The sequence below is a fragment of the Ranitomeya variabilis genome, chromosome 1 (assembly GCF_051348905.1).
Source record: "Ranitomeya variabilis isolate aRanVar5 chromosome 1, aRanVar5.hap1, whole genome shotgun sequence".
Lineage (NCBI taxonomy): Eukaryota > Metazoa > Chordata > Amphibia > Anura > Dendrobatidae > Ranitomeya > Ranitomeya variabilis.
Genome location: NC_135232.1, coordinates 813,078,111 through 813,093,011, shown reverse-complemented (window position 1 = coordinate 813,093,011; position 14,901 = coordinate 813,078,111). Strand labels below are relative to the sequence as shown.

Genomic DNA, 14,901 nt, shown 5'->3' with positions numbered 1-14,901 from the left:
AGTATATAACACAGCCCACGTAATGTATAGCACAGCCCACGTAGTATAAAACACAGCCCACGTAGTACATAACACAGGCCACGCAGTATATAGCAGCCCACGCAGTATATAATACAGCCAACGTAGTATATAGCACAGCCCACACAGTATATAACACAGCCCACGTAGTATATAGCAGCCGGGCAGTATATAACAGCCCACGTAATATATAGCACAGCCCACGTAGTATATAACACAGGCCACTTAGTATATAACACAGGCCACGCAGTATATAACACAGCCCACGTAGTATATAGCAGTGTGGGCACCATATCCCTGTTAAAAAAAAATTTAAAATAAAAAATAGTTATATTCTCACCCTCTGGCGTCCAACGCAGCTGTCCCGATGCGCATCGGTGGATGTCAAAAGGAGAGAATAGCACAATTTTTTTTTTTTTTTTTATTATTTTTAACATTATATCTTTTTACTATTGATGCTGCATAGACAGTATATTTCTAAGAAATATACCAATGTTTCTCATTCTTCAGTTGACTTTGAAGCCTCCACTGTATCTTATGTAGTAGTCAGTTATCTACATTTATTCCCTTTTGCACCAGTTTTTGGAACTATTAGTCATTTTATAAAATCATTTCTAATGTCGCTTCCATTCAATGTATTCAACTTTGCAGATGAGTAAAGTAGTGGAAAGAAAATATTCTACCAATGTGATCAGTTTTCATTAACATTATTTCTAATATTATAAAAACAAGCTTTATTTAGCTTCCATTAAATTGACATAACACATATCTAACAGTATTTGCTTTCTAAACACTTTCCATTTTCCAAAAGCTGATAAAAATTGCTGACTCCGAAGAACATGTGTTTGCTGTTGAAGGTGGATTTAAAGCTTTGGGAGGGATCATTAATTCAGTAAGTACCACAATGTAAATGGACTAGTTGTAAATTTCTGAATGTTCTTTCTTGGTATTTGCAGCATAAGTGTACATGTAATAACTGTAGTCTTGTCAGATTTATCCTTTCAAGAATAAAAAAGCCAGAAATTTCGGCGTAAGTTCTAATTAATTCTGTGTGTCCGAACATGGCTTGGCTGCACATGTTTATTATTTTTTATTTTTTTTTACCAAAGCCGTCAGATCTTACATAGAAGTGAACTTGACAACACTTCAGAAAAAAAAAATTGCTTTTGTTTTTGTCGTGCACAATAGAATTATACAAGTAGTGGTTTTTGTGTATGACTTTTGCGTGCCTGTTTTAGTTGATGTGCCATTTTTAGTTTGTTTGCAGCTAATTTACTTTTTCCTTCTGAGATGTTTCCCCTAAGGGTGCGTTATGTTATGAATAGTGTTGAGCATTCCGATGCTGCAAGTATCGGGTATCGGCCGATACTTGCTGTATCGGAATTCCGATACCGGGATTCCGATACTCTTGTGGTATCGGGTATCGGGTATCGCAACAACATTAATGTTAAAATGTGTAAAAGAGAGAATTAAAATAAAAAATATCGCTATACTCACCTCTCCGACGCAGCTGGGACTTCAGCGAGGGAACCGGCAGCGTTGTTTGTTTAAAATTCGCGCTATTACTTGGTTACGTGAATTCCCGGCTTGTGATTGGTCAGGTCGGCCATGTTGCCGGGACGCGGACCAATCACAGCAAGCCGTGACGAAATTACGTCACGGCTTGCTGTGATTGGTCCGCGTCCCGGCAATATGGCCGCCCTGACCAATCACAAGCCGTGACGTCACGGGAGGCTGGACACGCGCCCATTTTAAAATGAGCGCGTCCAGCCTCCCGGCTTGTGATTGGTTGACCGCGGCGCAACCAATCACAAGCCGTGACGTCACGGGAGGCTGGACACGCGCCCATTTTAAAATGAGCGCGTCCAGCCTCCCGGCTTGTGATTGGTTGACCGCGGCGCAACCAATCACAAGCCGTGACGTCACGGGAGGCTGGACACGCGCCCATTTTAAAATGAGCGCGTCCAGCCTCCCGGCTTGTGATTGGTTGACCGCGGCGCAACCAATCACAAGCCGTGACGTCACGGGAGGCTGGACACGCGCCCATTTTAAAATGAGCGCGTGTCCAGCCTCCCGTGACGTCACGGCTTGTGATTGGTCAGGGCGGCCATATTGCCGGGACGCGGACCAATCACAGCAAGCCGTGACGTAATTTCGTCACGGCTTGCTGTGATTGGTCCGCGTCCCGGCAACATGGCCGACCTGACCAATCACAAGCCGGGAATTCACGTAACCAAGTAATAGCGCGAATTTTAAACAAACAACGCTGCCGGTTCCCTCGCTGAAGTCCCGGCTGCGTCGGAGAGGTGAGTATAGCGATATTTTTTATTTTAATTCTTTCTTTTACACATTTATATGGTTCCCAGGGCCTGAAGGAGAGTTTCCTCTCCTTCAGACCCTGGGAACCATCAGGAATACCGTCCGATACATGAGTCCCATTGACTTGTATTGGTATCGGGTATCGGTATCGGATTAGATCCGATACTTTGCCGGTATCGGCCGATACTTTCCGATACCGATACTTTCAAGTATCGGACGGTATCGCTCAACACTAGTTATGAAGCTTCAGTTTGTCTGGATCTGCTTGCTGCTGTTGATATTTTTCTCCCTGTCAGCGTCAAAGTGTGAAGCAATATATCATAAAAATACAATAAGGCCGGAGTCACCCTACCGTACAATACGGCCAAGTGCTATGCAAGAACATTACATAGCACTCGGCCCAGTGTTACTTTATGGGGCAATCCAGATCAGCATATTTTTTCTCAGGTGTTTTCAGCGTGCGTGTAAAACGCGTATATCGTCTGAGACTCGCCAATGCAAGCCTATGGTTGCGAGAAAAATCATCCGTATAGCATGCGACAAATACACACACGTTTTCCTGAAGCCAGGAAATTACATCAGCCAAGAATAGGAAGCTTGGCATGCAGATTGTCCTGGCAACCTATAAAAAAGCCAGGAACATGCCTTCACGAATCAACAATCACTGGGTAGGGCTCCACAAAATGTTGAGACAAAACCCAATGTAAAAGAACCCGCTCAATTGTGTTTAAGGTTAGCCTGTCACACATGTTTTTCACAAACCAGAAAAAACAAGACACCAGCAGGGCCTCTATTTGAAAAAAAAAAAAATTTTGAGGAATTAACTTCTTGTGGAGCCAATGTATGGTCTCCTTGAATATGTTTTTATTCATTTCAGACCACTGAGCCAGTTAATTTAATGGGACGGTATATAGGGAAAATCAGTGAGAAATGGAAAGCCATACGGATGTCATACGGATGAATGGCTGAGAATATCGCATCATTGCATTGCATTGCAAATGCATTACACACGTATTACCATATATAGAACACTCGTGTACTCTCGGCAGTGAGACTCTGACCGATTTTTTTATATGTTTAGTGTGACTCCAGCCTAAAGATTCTTATAGAAACTGTATAGAAAAACAGTGTGATTTAGGGGAGTTGTATAACTTTGCTGTTCATCAATAGATTTGTCTACTATGTCTCTGTTATATATATATCGCTGGTGTCTGAGAGTTGCCGGAAGGGGTTTGATGATATATGAACATAGGATCTTGAAGTTCACAGGAAGTCAGAGAATTACATTATGTCTACACATTATAGCATGTATTGGACTGGTAGTCAAAATAGAGGTTAGCGTTAATGGTTTCTTCTGTATTACTCAACCATTTTGTTTAAGATGAAATCACACATGCAGTTTTTAATGCAGTTTTCTGAGCTAAGACAGAAGTGGATACAAAATATCCACTTTTGACTTCGGTCCAAAAATGTATAAATATATAAAATGATCATACTTTTGCATAAGAGGCGACAAGGTTTGTTAAAAATACAAACCATGTCACCGCCTGATGCCATTTGCACAGAATACCCTTCGATGAGTCTTTGTACTCGTAATAGAGATGAATGGATCAGACAAAACTGGAATTTGCTTGTTGGTACAGATTTTCATGGGAAATTTCATTCTCAGAGAAGTTATTCTCTGCAAATTTAATGTCCCTTAATATGCTCTGGGATTTCTCCAGACCCCAAAACATAATAAATGTAAGATGGAAAAGATAGAAAAAATGATCCTCACGTTACTGCTTACCTCTTGTCACTGGTCTGGTCATTGCCAGCCTGAAGATTTCATCATTAGCGGCGGTGATAGAAAGATTTGGCAAGAACCGGATGGGTGACATTGAGGAGCAGAGAATTTTTTTTACCTATTGATGGACCTTATCGACGCAGAAAAATGGCAGTGTTTGCCACTTTGCTCAATCTATGAGGAAACCTATTACAAAAATTTTGAATTTTGGTGAATGCAAATTTTTGCAGTATCTGAATAGAATCCAATTCTGCTCTAAATAGTTGTTCATATCTAGTCAGTAATACAGCTGAACTGAAGTCTTATAAGTTTTAAAAGCATCTCAAAGCACAAAGAAAATTCCCACAGAAGTAAGTTGGTACACTACCATTGGCAAAGAAGTGACTGAAAACAGGTAGAACTGTTAGGATGTGAGAGCCATAGATTACTAACAGGTGCTTAGCAATGCATAAGTACTCACAATCCAATACTGTGCTGACTTAAAAAAATTATCTTATGTGTACAGTAATGTAGCAAAAAAAAAACAGCCACCCGTACTTCGTCAACCATTTCCTTTCTGTTGGTAAGAATTAGGTCCAATATAGCAGATCCTCTTGTTATTCCTTCCACTGGGTGGCGTTCACAAAAAGCCAGCACTGACAACTATAGAGGTCTCCAGGAGACCTCCTTTTTTCATGCCAACGGTGTGGTGACCCACGATCACGTGACGTGGGTCACCGGTGGGCGGATTTCTGGCGTGATTGCCGGAAGCACTTGTTAAATGCCGCTGTCAGCTTTGACAGCGACATTTAATGGGCTAATAGCCACGAGTGGATCACGATTCCACCCGTGGCTATTCTGGGCACATGTCAGCTGTTCATAAACAGATATTGTGTTTCACGCAGATTTCGTGTGTGTGTGTCTTTTATTTAACTCTTTATGTACCATTTTATTAATGAGGGTATCTGACACATGTTCATTACTAAACTTTGGGCTTGGTATTATATATATATTTGTTTTCTGTGTGTAAACATTATATTTTAACATGGCATGTAATGATATTGTGATCTTCAATGGAGAATGATAAAGAGGGGTTGAACAAGGAAATGATATCACAATTTTTTTTTTAATAATATATCTTTATTTAGCTTACAAATCCGCATACAAATACGCATCAAATCCGCTAGTAATTTCAACTGCGTTTTCTGCCAAGACAGGCAGCAACCGCGCAGAAATTTCCACAAGCAAATCCGCTACACAAATGCGCACACATCCTTAGCGAAGTTATTAACACCAATTTGCTGTTACTGGGCGTTTTTGCAGCGGCACTTGTTGTCACTGTTATCAGTGACACCAGAGATAGCCCGATGGGAGCAGTAGTCTAATTGGTCCAGGCGCTGGCTGATGATGCTACTCTCCCATCAGCGACACCTGCTGTTACTGTTTTATCAGTGACACCAGACATAGCCGGATGGGAGCAGTAGTCTCATCGGGCCAAGCCTGCTTCACCGCTGCAGGTCACATTCAGCTGCGGAATCACGCTGACATCTGCCAGCATGATCCCGCAGTGCTGTGACTAACAGTACCGGCAGCATTGTTACCACACACACAGACACCCGCACATGGGAGACATGAGGGGACTATGTGTACCTGGCTTATACTCGAGTCAATAAGTTTTCCCTGTTTTTCGTGGGAAAATTGGGTGCCTCGACTTATACTCTGGTCGGCTTATACATGAGTATATACAGTACATTGCCCTCCCAATCTTTGCCCTGAATTTCCTTGACTTTACACTGTGTTTGAAAATAATAAAAATTATATTTTAATTACTCCAATTGGATTAGGCACTGAAAATACAGTACTTGTTTTCTCTGGAAGTGTTTCAGTGAAGTAAAACAATTTCTGACAATTTTCTAACCAGTCTGCAAATGATTGGTGTGGGTCTCAACAGAGAGCTTGTGATCATATTATTGGTGAGGAACCCTTCCTACCAAAAATAATTATTCCACAGATAACCTTTTAATCACAGTTTTTGGAGGTAATTCTAGGTGCTATTCATGTGTACCAGATGATTATTATATTTATGTTAGAAATTGATCGCTTGTCCATCTCTTTGCTTCATGCCAACAGTTTAGAGTAAAAGGGTAAGAGCGGCATGAGAAGATCCTGATATATAACTTGGCTGTTGTTCACTACATCAAGAAAATTGACCTAATTGTTTTCCTAGATCTCAAATTTCATAGTCATTCTTCCTCTTTAGTTTGTGTCATCACACTAGCTAGGAGCTGCCATTGTGTGTTGTCGTGGCACATGTTCAGTGTGCAGATGTTTGGCATCACTTGAAAGTAAGAAACTATTTCTTTCTAAATCAACGGAAAAGAGAAGCAGTCATATTTCCAATGCATTCATTATAAAAAATATAATGCATCTATCCCATGCCAAGTTACATATTCCATGCTTTTACTTTGGTAAAAGTTAATTGTTATCTAGTCTGCAGAGTAAGGACAGATCTACGATGTTTTTCACTGTAACTGTAATACACAGCTTACCGAATAAACTGCAGAGGGAACCCAGCTTCCTGGATCTCTCCGGCCGATCAGCTGTTCTCCATGCATGTGTTGTGACTGTCATACAGCCGCAACACATGCCGCTGTGGAGCCGAACAGCTGAAGTGCACAACAGCACAACAAACACCCGGTGTTGGGGGAAGGCGAATCCGGACAGTAACACGGACTTCCTGGTGAAGTCCGTGTTCTTTGTCAGTGCCCGAACAGTAGGTGTTTGGTACGGACGCCGAACTTTACTGTTCGAGTTCGCCCATTTCTAATCAGAACAAACGATTTCCATTTTCCATACATTCTTGCTATGTTTCTAAGAGGTCCATTTTTTCCAGTACTAAATGCTTTACAAATGCATGACAACTGGTATACACCACGAACACCATGATACCAAACAGCACAGTGACTACTTTTCACACTTTTAATAGGCAGGCCGACTTTGAGTTTGTAGACACAGGTGATGCTAATTACAGGGCACACCTTTAAATGTCCCTATGGTCAATTTTTATTCTTTTCTAGGGGCACCATCAGTTTTCTCCAGTTTTGTCTAAGTTTGTGTCTATCTATCTAGCTATCTTTCTATCTAGCTAGCTATCTAGATATACAGCTATAGAAATATTTATGTTTTGTACACTGTGGTCTGATTCCTGGGGCCCCTAACAATTTATTGGATACTGGTCCTTTCTCCTTTAGTGGACAGTAATGCATACTAAAGCTAAACCATCAGAAAACATATTGTGATGATGGACTTTGTAACATATGAACCTTCAATTTATTGCACACATTTTGATTATCCAACCATTGTGTAGTAGCTAACAGAATATTATAAAAGTATACAATGCACACATTTATTGACAAGCATGTAACCTAGATCCAACAGAAAACATCTCTCAGTGGTGAAGAGCTTAAAAAGGAAGTAGAACAGACCACAATAGAATTTATTGTAAGCCTCAGGCAGGAAATACATCTAAGCTTTCTGGAAAATGCATCTCACGGCCATCAAATGTAACATAATTGACAGGTAATGTAGACAGAGAAAGTGAATAGTATCCAGCTCTGAAATAAATGTTGTTCCTCAAAATAAACATGTTATGTATTCCAAGAACACATCTTTCCTGATCAATCTCTGCCGCAGGGGCTCAACACGGGAAACACATAATAGTCTGTAAAACTATGACTAAAATGATATGAGTCCTTCCTTTGTTCTGCAATACATGATATTCTAATATTAAAACAATAATGTTCATAAAAGCTATTGAATGTGGTTCCCACATTGTACCTTAACACACAGAAAATAATATAGCTAAGTCTAAGACCATTTGGAATCTTACAGTCAGTTTATTGGGCACTAAAAATATTGTATTATTCCTCCCAGAGATCCACAGAATGATGTCTAGTTTTTTTCCAATTTAAAATTGAAAATTGCCGTATTAAAGGCTGATACCAATAGCCATTTCGTTCTAGTCATCAGAACAAACTCTTCCTTCTAGAATATGAACAGTGACTATGTACCAACTTTATTTTATAAGACAAAGGAATACCACAATACTGAAACACACACATATCTAATTTTTCTTGAACAGTTTTTGAACAAAAGAGTACTAATCCAAGTTATATATAATCTACTTAATATAAACTTGGTTAAACAAATATTGTAAATAATGAGCTGATACTACACATGTAGTTGTGATACTTGTACATCTGCTGGATAATTGAATAGACCAAACGGAAGGAAACAAAAACCAATATGAAAATTAAAAAAGCCTAAACATAGATGTTTATTGAAAAGCTTTTATTAGTGTACAAATGGGTACGTGGTGGCAAAGAAAAGGGCACATATCAAATATGAAGCATGAACCAATGGAGGTTCTACTGAAACAATTGTGGCCACGGGATGCCAGGAGAAAAGCAAGATAAAGTGGTATTATTGTTGTAACAAACCATTCATTAGAAGTCCCAATGCATGTATCAATGGAGATAACTATAATATAGACGCAATACAATAGATATGAAATAAGTTATGTGTTGTCAGTAATTGCACATACCCTTGAATCTGTGGTAAATAAAATATAATATTTCAAATGCCCTATATATCAGGTGTACATAGTCCATCACCAATGATTAAAGATATCTGCATGAAGGATACTATGTCAAAATTGTAACTGGGGAAATACCTAGATCGTATTTAATAATTTTTTATACACAGGAGGTACACAGCTCCTGCTGAGTTCAGCTTCCATCATTGTATCCTAGTCGCAATGAGATCAGCGGAAGCAGAAGACAATGATGAGAGCTGCCTTCAGGTGCCGGCCAGGGAACAGCACAAACTACCGCTTCTTCCCTGGCATCGGTACTTGTCACGCTGATGACAACTCTCATCATGGTCTCCTGGTCGCGCTGATCTCAGTGCGAGCAGGAGACAGTGATGACAGCTTCCTTCCACAGTTGGCTGGCACCAGGGAGCAGCACAAACTGTACCGATTGTTATCCGTGTGTCATCAGTGTGCAGGTTTTTCACACAGACACACGGTGAAAAACTCACACCCATTGAATACAATGGATTGCATATGTCTGTATTTGCATTCCTTAGAAAACGGACAGTATGTGGACATACGGACCACATATGGACGTTTGAAGAAGCCTCATACACAGCAGCTGATAAAACAGGATCCACCTTCAGCAATAGGTGATGTTACAAATTCCTCTGCTCCCATTCACAATAACTTTTGCATAAGATCAGTAAGTGCTCCAATGGATGTGCTCGTTACTCTGCGAGTAATGGGCTGTGATCGATGTAAAACTCGAATCCCTGCCCTGCATCTTTGGCATCTGTTACGCAGGCAATAAGCATGTGGGGATTACTTGTCAGTCATTGTACTGCAGTAGCCATCCTTGTTGTAGCATTACTGTGATTTGGTAATCTGACATGATCAGGGATTATAAAAGGACAGGCACCACCCGGATCCATGCACTGATGCCAGAGTAGCAGAAGCAAGGAGAGTGACAGCATCCACTCTGTAGACTGATAATAGGCCTGTGCAGTCCGTTGGCAATTATATAGATGTTGTTTTTTGTGTGGGCTGAAAAAGTTGAATATATTTTGATCCATCAAGGATTACACACTTTGAGGTTCTTTTTTCTGTTATGTAACAGAACCAAAAATTGTTGAACCATTTCCCCTGACTCCATTTCTCAGCCATACACTATTCCGTAATGCGGGGTAAATTTCCGTGATCTCTAAATGTGAACAAAAGTTTTTTTAAATTTTGTAGGCTTCAATTTCTCAAACTGTGTTATGCAGTCTGTGAACATTTCTGTGATCTCTAAAAGTGAATAAAAGCTTCTAAATCTTTTGTAAGCTTCCATTTCTCAGACACTGTTACGTGGTCTGTGAACATTTCAGTGATCTCTAAAACTGCTAAAAATATTTAAAAAATTTTGTTGGTTTACATTTCTCAGACATACAGTGTTACATGGACTGTGAACAGTTCTGTGATTTCTAAAAGTGAACAAGATTTTTTAAAACATTTGTAGGCTTCCATTTCTCAGTCATACAGGGTCACATGGTCTGGGAACATTTCTGTGATCTCTAACGCCCCATACACACGTTCAGGAATTGATGCAGAAAATTCCTGTGAAAATCCGGACATTTCTGCCAGATTTCCGCATAAAAACCGCATGCGTTTTTTTGCGCGGTTTTTTTGCGCGTTTTTGACGCGTTTTTGACGCGGTTTTTCCCAAACATTTCCCAATGCATTAGACAGTGGGAAAACCGCGAAAAAAACGCAAAATTAATGAGCATGTCCGGTTTTTTACCGCAATGCGTTTTTCATGCGGAAAAACGCACATCATGTGCACAGAAATTGCGGATTTCATTAAAAATGATAGGATGCTTAATGTATGCAGATTATTTGCGGTTTTATAGCGTTTTTATAGCGCAAAAACGCTAAAAAACCGCAAATAATCTGCACTGTGTGAACATAGCCTAAAAGTGAACAAAAGTTTTTAAAAATGTTATAGGCTTCCATTTCTCAGACATACAGTGTTACATGGACTGTGAACATCTCTGTGATCTGTAAGGGTATGTGTCCACATTCAGGATTGCATCAGGATTTGGTCAGGATTTTTCATCAGTATTTGTAAGCCAAAACCAGGAGTGGAACAATTAGAGGAAAAGTATAATAGAAACATATGCTCCACTTTTGCATTTATCACCCACTCCTGGTTTTGGCTTACAAATACTGATGAAAAATCCTGACCAAATCCTGATGCAATCCTGAAAGTGGACACATACCCTAAAAAGCTTTAAAAAAATTTGTAGGCTTCCATTTCTCATATATACAGTGTTACATGGTCTGTGAAGATTTGTGTTATCTCTAAAACTGAGAAAAATAATTGAAACATTTTTCTGGATAGAATTTGATTGTCATCCATACACTGTTACGTTCTTTCTTTTACATTACGGTGGAGTAAACGCACAAAAAAACATATTGACTGATGCACATGACCAATTTATTTCTTTTATTAAAAATAAACTTGCTTTCAAGACTCCTAGCAATTACAAATTGCTTAAGGCATGCATTAAGGGACAAGTAAGTGCAAGTGCTGATGATAGTGCACCAAGATGCCAAGGACATGGGGCAGGTGTTGATGGAGTACAAGAAACACGCCCATCCAGGTTCCTGCAAAACTTTGCAGTAGGCACGGTAAACCACTTCTGAGGCCAGAGCAGTGTGAACAGGTGGCCAGTTGTATACCAGATAATGCTTCCATAAGGCTTGGCAGCACCACAGAGTCTTCCACACGGTCCTCTCTCACCAGCCTAAAGTCTGTATAACTTAATACTCTCCCTAAGCCTCTATCCTCCCACCATGTTGAGTCCCAGGAGACTAGTGATCCCTCACTAGGACACTCCGAGGAGCACTTTACAACATAATTTCTTGATTGTGGTCTCTCTACCTGCATTCTTCAAGAGTGACAGGAGGACATGCTGTTTAGTGATGCAAAAACTTTAGAGCAGCCATGGCCACAAGAACATTATGATGGTGAACAGAAAATATGGGATAATGAGGACGATGAAGATGAGACATAGTTGCCGCTAAGTCTTGTTGTTGTTAAGTCACAAAGTCATGAGTACCAGGGTGTGTTGGTGGAAGACAAGGTGGTGGATGACAAATTTACTAACCCAACCTGGGAAGCTGGCATGCAGAGGGAGGCCATCAGCGCTGAGGTGGAGAGATCAGCAGCACCAAAACAGACAGTAAGAGGCTGTGGGTTGACAAGAGGCAGAAGGCAGGCAACTGTTCTGTAGAGCAACTGTTCTGTAGAGCAATGACACTCCTGAATGAATTTGTCCATCAAAGAGGTGTTCCCAAGTGGGACTTTTTTAAAGAGAGTTCTGAGACCATCAAATGGCCATTTGCAAACTGTGCCATGCAAAGATCAGTAGGGGTCTGACCTCTAAGAATCTGATCACCACCGGTATGATCAGGCACATGTCATGTAAGCACTGACTCGGAGGTATGTACGCCTGGGTCCACAATTGGTGCCATCTTGTGATAACACTGTTCTAGGTGCCTCCTAATCCTTTGTCCAAAACACTGGTACAGATGCCTCCTGCCCTGCACCTATCCTTGCACATTCTGACTTACCATCATCAGGAAATTCCAAATCTTTGTGCTAGCACAGCGTTGCCATTTAGGCCGGCGCCACACTAGCGAGTTTTACGGACGTATGAGAGGTGCAAAAAATACGGATTGCATACGGTACAATGATTCTCTATGTCCCAGCTCCTATCTGCCGTATTTTACTGATCTGTATTATACGGTCTTGTATGGCCGTAGAAAATCGCAGCATGCTGCGTTTGTCACCGTATTGCGCAAAAAAATCGCCAATGAAAGTCTATGGGGGCGAGAAAAATACGGATTACACATGGTCCAGCACTGTGACTTGCGAGATATATGCAGCGGTGTTCTATAGGAAAGCCGGTAATTCAATTGCCGGCTTTTTCTTTCTCCTTCACAAACCCGACATGACATGAGACATGGTTTACATACAGTAAACCATCTCATATCCCTTTTTTTTGCATATTCCACACTACTAATGTTAGTAGTGTGTATGAAAAATTCCCACGCTCGAGTTCATATGAAGACATCCAGCAGGGGGCGCATCACCGCGACTCAAGGTAACTACAGGACATTCCCCTGCATTACATTCATTCACAACATTTTACAGACAGGGGCGACTGCATTAGCACAGCTCCTGGCTGTAAAATGATTTAACCCCTTCAGATGGATTTACATCGTGGGACTGACAGAACGACGGAAGGTATGGGATATTGTTGATTTTTTATTTTACCTTTTTTACAGGACGAGGGTCTTCAGGTGGATTACCAGTATAATAAAATATTACAACACCCTGTGTCTTTATTTCATTAAAATACTTTTAAATAATGTGTGTGTGTTTATTAACCATTTCGTAATATTGGATTAATAATGGATAGGTGTCATAATTGACGCCTCTCCATTATTAATCTGGCTTAATGTCAACTTACAATAGCAAGGTGACATTAACCCTTCATTACCCCATATCCCACCGCTACACGGGAGTGGGAAGAGAGTGGCCAAGTGCCAGAGTAGGCGCAGATGTGCCTTTTCTGGGGTGGCTGGGGGCAGATGTTTTTAGCTAGAGGGGCCAATAACCATGGACCCTCTCTAGGCTATTAATATCTGCCCTCAGTCACTGGCTTTACCACTCTGGCGGAGAAAATTGCGCGGGAGCCCACGCCAATTTTTTCCGCGATTTAACCCTTTATTTTACAAGCTACAGCGCCCAAATTTTGCAAAAAAAAAAAAAAAGGGATATGAGATGGTTTACTATATGTAAACCATGTCGCATATCCTGTCGGGTTTGTGAAGGAGAAAGAAAAAGCTGGCAATTGAATTGAATTACGGGCTTTTCACATATCTCGCGCTGAATTAAATATAAATACAGTATATATATATATATATATACATATATATTTATATATGTGTGTGTCTCAATGACATATATATATATATATATATATATATATATATATATATATATATGTAGAGATGTGGGGAAAAACCGCGTCCACCGCTACATCCACAGCTACTTGACGTCATTAGGCACGCGCATTATAAAAGTCTGCTCCCTTACTTTGGTACATTACTTTAGTACTTTGATGAAGGTCATATAGACCGAAACGTCTACTACTATATGTACTGTTTCTTATTAAACCCCTTACACTGCATCATAGTGTGTGCCCAGTTTATATGTAACTGGACACGGATTGGGCCCCTACTTGCGCACCACTATAATAGTTATGCTCAAAGTTCTTATAATGTCAGCAATACCTGGCAGATGAAACCAACATACTGCCTAATTTCGCTGTGACATTCAACTTTTGGATATCAAAGCTGGACACCTGGCATGAGCTGTCCCTCTATGCCTTAAAGGTGTTGGGCTGCATCTTGTGTGAGCAGGTTTTTAGTGCTGCCGGTGGGTCATAAGAGACAGGCACTTTTGCCTGTCAACAGAGAATGCAGACAGGCTCATTCTCCTAAAAATGAACAAAGCCTGGATTAGCCCACACTTTTCCACACCAGCGGATGACAGCAATATATAGGCCTGGTGCAGATGATCTGGAAGCAGCAATGTTTTGGATGCAGCTTGTTTTGCTGTGTCCAAAGAGCTGCCTTCTATTGAACGCAGGTGAATCCGCGGAAAGACGTGCCGCATTTCGATTTCCATGGGCGATCCTTGGGCATCTGTGGATTTATAGTGGACATGGGATTTCTTGAAATTCCATACACTATGCTGTAACATCTGGCCGTTGCAGGTTTGGCAAACCCGCAGCAACTCCGGATCGTGTGCACATACCCATAACGTGTTTTTAATATTCCATATTTTAATGTGGCCTGCCAGTTGTTGCATTTCATTGGTCTATAGATGACCCCCCTCATAATTTATGACTGGCATTGCACTTTCTGCAAAGCCTTTAAGACTGTATAAGTACATCAACTATACTTTTTTATGCATTCAATGAGTTATCCGTACAGTTTAACACGGTAATTGTTACATTACGGTGGTATGTAAACATACAAAAAGCATAGAACAATTGTTTTGGATTAGATTACACACCCATAGAGTATTACGTGCTTTCTGTCACATTTTGGTGGTATGTAACAGTAGAGTAAAATGTTTGAAAATTTAGCT

At 40.6% G+C, this 14,901-nt stretch overlaps 1 protein-coding gene across 1 annotated transcript in view; it reads left to right on the top strand.

The window, feature by feature from the left end:
* ANTXR2 (ANTXR cell adhesion molecule 2) overlaps positions 1–14,901 on the top strand; it is a 280,690-nt gene that overhangs the window by 86,721 nt on the left and 179,068 nt on the right. Inside the window, exon 8 of the mRNA XM_077274548.1 lies at positions 830–910. Coding sequence (XP_077130663.1) covers positions 830–910 — 81 coding nt within the window. The remainder of the gene's footprint in view (positions 1–829; positions 911–14,901) is intronic.